The sequence below is a fragment of the Blastomyces gilchristii genome (genome assembly GCF_000003855.2).
Source record: "Blastomyces gilchristii SLH14081 genomic scaffold supercont1.47, whole genome shotgun sequence".
Lineage (NCBI taxonomy): Eukaryota > Fungi > Ascomycota > Eurotiomycetes > Onygenales > Ajellomycetaceae > Blastomyces > Blastomyces gilchristii.
Genome location: NW_003101636.1, coordinates 34,295 through 41,825, shown reverse-complemented (window position 1 = coordinate 41,825; position 7,531 = coordinate 34,295). Strand labels below are relative to the sequence as shown.

The window sequence follows — 7,531 nt, the reverse complement described above, 5'->3', positions numbered from 1 at the left end:
TCAATCATACTCAGCAGACAACCGCTCCACCACGAACTCGCTCGATTTTTCGAATAAGAACCCGCCGATAGATCCATCGAAAAGCCCTCGATCATACGAGCATTTTGACCCCATCGCCGACCGCATACCCCGTGTGGTGGTGGAGTTATCCAGCCAAACGTGAACCGGACGTTGTTCGAAGCTCCTGTGTGGGATTATCCCCCGTTCTCCCCTACCACACCACAACCCCGGGCCAGAGTGCCATACAAATTGTAAGGTGAAGTGACCTAGCCATATGCACCAATCTTCTCGATTTTGGAAGATCCCCGACCTGTAGTTGTGGAGATATCCGAGGAGCGACCTCCGCGAAAACCCTGTCCATCTTTGATGTTCCAAAACACCATCGCCAAGTCTCACCCTCGTACCGCCCTTCCCAATCTGGCCCATCCCTGGCAGAAAAATACAAAAAGATACCTCGGCGATAATATCAAGCACATAATCAACAGACTCTTCTGAAGTGCAACCTCCATGGTCCGCCGCCAGTGTATCTAGACTTCAACACCAAGTCTCACCCCTGTACTACCCCTCTCAATCTGGCCCATTCCCAGCAGAATGATACAAAAAGATACCTCGGCAACAGCATTCAATACATAATCAGTGAACAATGAGTCAACAGCACATCAACAACTATAAAATCAGTATATTTCAAGGTCTGACTGAGCCTTTGATCCCTGCACAGTGAGATATATTAAATCTAGTTTTAATATCTCAATATTCAATAGATTCTGCAAGGGATTGAGAACAGCAACACTAGGTTTCTATTGAATTTGAGAATTAACTCTATATTGATATAATCATTGACAAAGTCTTCTATTTTGAGATATAAATAATCAGTTCCTCTACATCCTGCTGACAATATTTATATTATTATATAGAAACAGACTTATATTCTCTATAATATCAAGACTCTGAAGAGAGAAAGTCTTGATAGAGGGTATACAGTAGTGCATATCTTAGCAGTTTCTATCTCATTCTTCTGCAGCAGTTAATGCAAAAAAAAAGATCTTAGAAATAGTTTTTTACTTCTCTTGAAAAAGTAAGGTGTTTTTCTCTGAGTTTTACACAATATTCTTACAAAGAATTAAAAACAGAGTTGTTTTCTGTCATAATTTCATATTCTTTTAAGTAAGAATTACTTTTTCAGTGACTGAAGAGCTTTCATTAATACTTAATTCTTTTTTACACTCTTTATTAACTGATTTGAGTTGCACACTTGTTGTGTGAGGAGAATTGAATGATTTAGAATAAAATTGAATAGTTTTAATCAATTTCTCTGCAAAAAATTGATTTATTTTTTGTCAGTTTTTCTCTCAAAAACTATCATATTATCTGATTTATTATCAATTGATATCATACTTTTCCTCACTGTATCCCAAGAAAGAGATTGTAAAGATTTTATTAATTTATCTTAAAAATCAATTTTAGTTTATTAGATTCTCTTCAAAAATCTAATCTAGTTACTGAACTAGTGTGAAAAAAATCAGGTGTTTTATACATAAAAGTCTTTTATTCTTCTTTTAAAACAGTCTGACTAACTTTTCAATTGAAAACAGACTTAGAAATATCTCAATTGAAACAGTCTGACCAACTTTTCATTGAGTGAAAACAATGAGTTCAAAAATACACTCAGTTGATGTGGAAAAAGATGCTTTCTCAAATGCTATTCCTGAGATTGAAATTCTGAAGAGAAGAAAGAAAGAAGAAATAGAGAAACAACAAGTTCTTGAAATACAGAAACTTGAAAAAGCAAGCAAGATTCTTGAAAAGCAGTGTCTGAGTGAGATGAATGAAGAAGTTCTATTAATTCTTCATGCTCAGACTAGACAACTACAGAAGATGATCAAGTTCAAACTTGAAATCTCAAACACAGTTCAAAAAACCTTGAAAATTCCTAGTACAATCACTGACTCTTCATCTTACTCTTCTTCTTTCTTTCTTTCTACTTCTTCTTCTTCTTTGAATCAGAAGAAAACATATGCTCAAGCAGCTGAATCTGCTGTCTCTAAATCTACTGTCTCAAAACCAGCTCAAAATCCTGAGAAAACTGAGAAGAATACTGCTCATGCCTCTATTCATAGAAAAGTGAAAAAGAAAATGCAAAAAGAGAAAAACTTTCAAATCTCCAGAAATAGAAGACTTATTCTCAAAGTCTCAAACCAGGACATTCTGCAAAGAAACAAGCTAAACTCAAATCTCATTTTCAGAATCAGAAATGAAATTAATCAGCAGTTCTTTTCTCAGTTGATGACTGATATTGAAGTTTAAAAATCAGTTATAGCTTCAATTGAGTCATCATTCTTTGAAAACTTCATCATTCTGACTACAATGTCTGAATTCAATGCTGAATTCCTTATTCAGAATGAGAATCTCTGAAAGTCAGCAGTAGAATCTTTGCTAAATACAATAATTCTATCTGAAAGAGATAAAAAGTGAGATAAATTCATTCTTCATGATATTTCAGTTGAAATTTTTGACTGTGAAGAAGGAATGCTACTTCTCAAAAATGAATTGAAAGAATACAACTTCATTCAACTGAGAAAGAAGCCTGTATGACTAAATTCAATTGAGTTCAGACAAAGCAGGAGAAATGCCTCTGTTCTAGTATATATAAAAACACTTAAACAGTCAAAGATCTCTGAAGTAAGAGTAGCAGGTTTGAAAATGAGAGTTCATGAATACAAAGACTTGAGAATGAATCTCAAAGCTCAAACACAGTGTTCAAACTATCAAAGATATGAACACTTTACAATCTCATGTTTTAGAGACTCAAAATATGTATTCTATGCCAGAGATCATAAAACTAGTGAGCATAAATGTGAAACATGCTCAAAAAGAGATGAAATTTATCAACATACTCTGCTTAAGTGCTCTAATTGCAAAGAAAAACATGCATCTAGCTCAAAAGAATGTATGTTGCTCCTAGAACTCAAAAGGACTGAAGAAAAGATGAAGCTCAAAGTCAATCTAGAACTGAAGAGAAGAGTCAAGCCAGTAAACTCACAACTGCAAGCTTAAAAAGAAGAAACTCTCAATTATCTAAGTCTTTGAACTCCAATTCTCTAGTGAAATATAAATAGAATTTGAATTCTCAAACTTCTGTTAAGATTAGAGAATTGAGAAATGACTCTGATGATAAACTAGATATAATGTAAGCAGTTGAGATTTCTACTTTTCAGAACAGTTATAATCTACTATCTGATAATAGTGATTAGATTCTTCTCTACTCTCTTTTAGTATGAATATACAACAAAAACAACAAAAAAAGTTTAAAAACTCTTTAAAAATCACATTTATTCAAAATAATGTGAATAGAAACTCAAATTGCATTTATTCTTGTCTTCAGATTGCATTTGAACAGAAAGTTGATTTTATACTGCTTCAGAAGCCGAATTTTGATGCTGAGCAAAAATATGTCATTTCTCATTCAAGCTACTACTGCTTTTTATCTCAAAAGTCTGAGATAAAGTCAAGAGTAGTGATCTATGAAAGAAAGAAATCAAGATATCAATTTAATCTAAGATTTAATATCATGTCTGACCCTGATATTCTGGTGAGTGATATTATAGATAAAGAAAATGAGTTTGATACTATACAGCTCATAAATATCTATAATGAAAAGTCATTGAAGAAAAATAACAATATCTGGACAATTGATAGAGAATTTCTGAACATAACTTCATCAAGAAACTCTATAATTGCAGGAGATTTCAATGCACATCATCTCTGATGAAATTCAGAATGCAAGAGAGCAGTGAGAGCTAATAATCTGATTAAATAAATCTTTGAGCATTTAATAGATTTGATTAATAAGTCTGATCAACAAACATTCTTTAGAAAAGGCATGAAACAGAAGTCTATTATAGATCTAACATTCCTGTCACAAAATCTAATGAAAAGAAGACTTGTAAACTGGTTTATTAATTCAAATGAGATATCAGGATCAGATCATGAGATTATTCAATTTGATATTGAACTGAGTGAAAAACAAATGAGTGAAAATCCTCTTCTCTCTAATCAGTATAACTTTGAAAAAGCTGATTGAAAAGCAGTTAAAGAAAGTATAAAACTGTTAAAATCTGAAAGACAGAATGAGCTATATTGAAATTCTGATCAAGATATCTCAAATGAAATGCTTGAGAATAGAGTGAAGCTTATTACATCTATTATTCTAACAAGTGTTAGAGATAATATTTTAAAAAGAAAATCTTCTGAGTATTCAAAATCTTGATGAAATGAGAATATCTCATCTAAAAGAAAAGAATTAGCTTCTGCTAGAAGAGATTGAAAGAATGATGTAATATCTGATGAAGAGTTCAAAGCTGTCAGAAATGAATATTTTTCAGATATTAAAAGAGCTAAAACAGACTGCTGAAATAAATTTCTTGAAGAAGCATAAGAAAAGGAAGTTTTTAAAGCTTTTAACTATACTAAAATAAGAAGTGTAGCAAAACTTCCAGCTCTAGAATATGAGTTTCAGAATGAATCATATACAGCAAACTCTTTTGAGAAAAAATGTCAAGCTTTCATGAGAATTCTCTTTCAGAACTCATCAGATTCAGATTCAGATTCAGAGAAAGAGAATATATCACTTCTCAACTACATTGATGAAAATGACTGGGAATGGCCTGATCTTACACAAGATGAATTAGAGTCAGCTATCTTCTCAAGTTCTGTTAAAACTGCTGCAGGTCCTGATTCAATTAATCACTTGATTATTCAAAATACATATTCCTACTTAAAGAATGAGTATTTTGAGCTCTTTTTCAATCTCTTGAAAAATGAATATCATTCTGAATGCTGGAGAGAAGCCACTGAAGTGATTCTTGTAAAATCTAATAGAAAAACTTCAATTCCTAAGTCATATAGAGTAATATCTCTATTGAACTGCCTAGAAAAGGTTTTAGAAAAGATAATAGCTACTTAACTATCTTTTATAAGCTCTATAGATGATTCTCTTTTATTCAGTGAATAAATGAGAGATAGAAAACAGTGTTCTGCAATTGACACTGTTCTCTCAGTTGTTCATGATATTCAAATAGCAAAGCATGAGGATCTGGTCTCAACTGCAGTTTTTATTGATATAAAAGAGACATTTGATCATATTTCAAAGTCAAAGTTAATTCAGACATTGAAGATATTAAAACTGTCACTTTCTCTAATAAAATGAGTTAACTGTTTTATATCTAAAAGAATTATACAACTCTTCTTTGATGGAATGAAATAAGACAAGACTGAGATAAAAATAGAAGTATCACAGAGATCTTCAATCTCACTCATTTTATTTGTAATATACACTGCATATCTATTCAAAAATAGAAATATGAGAATAGTGTGATCTCTGAGTTATATGGATGATATTGGTCTAGTCTACAGCTCAAAAACTATCAAAGAGAATTTGAAAGTAATTGAAGAAGCTGCAAAGAAAATCTTTGTTAGAGCAGATATCAATCAAATTCAATTTGATATGAATAAAACTGAGTTAATTCACTTCTTTTCAAGATTCAATGAGAAAGAACTATCTCTAATTCTTTTAAATAGAGAGATTAAACCCAGTGTAAATGTCAAATGGTTAGAAGTATGATTAAACTCCAAGTTGAATTTTAAATATCATGTTCAACAAAGAACTGTCAAGGCAGAAAGACTATTGAACAACATAATCAGACTATCAAATACAGAGAGAGGTCTATTCTTCCAGGCTATGAGACAGTTATATATAGCCTGTATTACATCAGTAGCTGATTATGAAGTTCAAGTTTGGTGAAATAATCAAGGGAATTTCACTGAACTCTTTCAAAGTCTGCAAAACAGAGCCTTGAGAAGAATTCTGGGAGCATTCAAATCATCTTCTATTAAAGCAATGGAAATTGAAGCTTCAATTCCTCCTCCTGCTATTAGATTTGAAAAGGCCTGTATGAACTATGCTCTGAGAGTTGTAAAGATGAGCTTAAATTATATAATCAGAGAAAGAGTCTCTTCTTCATTTCCATCAATTAACTCTGGAAATGAACTGGATTAAAATAGATTTCTTGATTGAAATGAAAATAATTCTTCAAAGAAAATGTCTTCTCAACTGTACAGACTATGCTCTCTGATTAAAAATCAATTTTCTTCTTTAAATGTTGAAAAAGTTGATCATGAGAAGTTATCTCTCTGGAGAAAAAAGCTTGAATCTCTTATAAACTTACAAATAAGTGAACTATCAAAAGAGAAAGAATATGAACAGCATTTGAAGAGAACTTCTACAATCAATATAAAAGACTCTATTCTGATTTATTCAGATGACTCAAAAAATGAGAACTTGAATAGATTAGATGCAGGCATTGCTTATACTGAAGATAATATTAATTTTATCTCAGATTTCTGAAATCTAGACTCTGAATATGAAGTCTTTGATGCTGAACTATTTGCAATAGTGAAAGCTTTCAAACTCATTGAAATAAAATCTTATAAAAGAGGAAATTGTTTGAAAGAGACATGAATATTCTCTGATAGTCAAGCTGCTTTAAAAAGACTTAGAAATAGTCAGATTCATAATGATCAAATGAATCTTGAACTGATCTTAAACTCTGTTTTAAAAATTCAAAAGAGAAGAACATCAAAGCTGAGAATTCATCTGCACTGGGTTCCTGCTCATATGAATATTCATGGCAATGAATTGGCTGATTCAGCTGCAAAAAAGAGTGCAGAATTAAGCAGATCTATTCAAAAAATTGTGTCCTGGTCTTTTATAAAGAGAAAAATAAAAGAATCTTGTTTAGACAAGTGGAATGAAAGCTGGCAGAAACAAAAGAAGAGTATACATTATTCAAGATTTGAAACAAAACCCAAGTGAAAATCTTATTCAATTAAATGTAAAAAGAAAATATTCTCATCTATAATACAGCTGAAACTAGGACATGACTATTTCAAATCTTATATACAAAGATTTGATGATAGATTTGACTCAATAGAATGCTCATTCTGCAATACAAATGAGAACCCTGAGTATATTATAATGCACTGTGCATTATACAATAGTCTCAGAGCCAGATTGAAAGAGAAGTATGATCTAAATCAATTAAATATGAGATTCTTATTCTCAACTGAGACAGGAATTAAATACTTAATAGACTTTCTATCAGAAACTCAAGTAGCTACAAGAAAATGGCTAAATTCAGAATTATCTGAATATGAAGAGAAGGAAATCAATCAGATATAGTCTGTTAAAACAGCTATACACTCTCTTTTAATAATTTGTTTTGTTATAGTCTCTCTTTACTTTATCTTTTTCTGTATCTTTTCCTTTCAATTTCTTTCTATCTATCTATTTAATGTGTCTATCTTTGAGACTGTGTTCTTTCTCTCTTTTCTTTTGTCATGATATTGTCAAATGGTTTCAAAGTATTAAAAGATGTTAAAACACTGCAATTTGTAAACAGTTTTTGTATTCTGGGCTGGAATTTTCTGATTTTACATATCTGAAATTGATGAATGTACAATGGTTAACTTTACA

At 31.4% G+C, this 7,531-nt stretch overlaps 1 protein-coding gene across 1 annotated transcript; it reads right to left on the bottom strand.

Annotated features, from left to right (window-relative positions):
* BDBG_18035 (uncharacterized protein) lies at positions 1-484 on the bottom strand (the record flags this gene model as incomplete). The annotated part of the gene is made up of 1 exon (XM_031725626.1): positions 1-484. Exon 1 carries the CDS (start codon positions 424-426, stop codon positions 1-3), a length of 426 nt encoding a protein of 141 aa, XP_031581437.1. The 5' UTR covers positions 427-484.
* Positions 485-7,531: the final 7,047 nt, after the last annotated feature.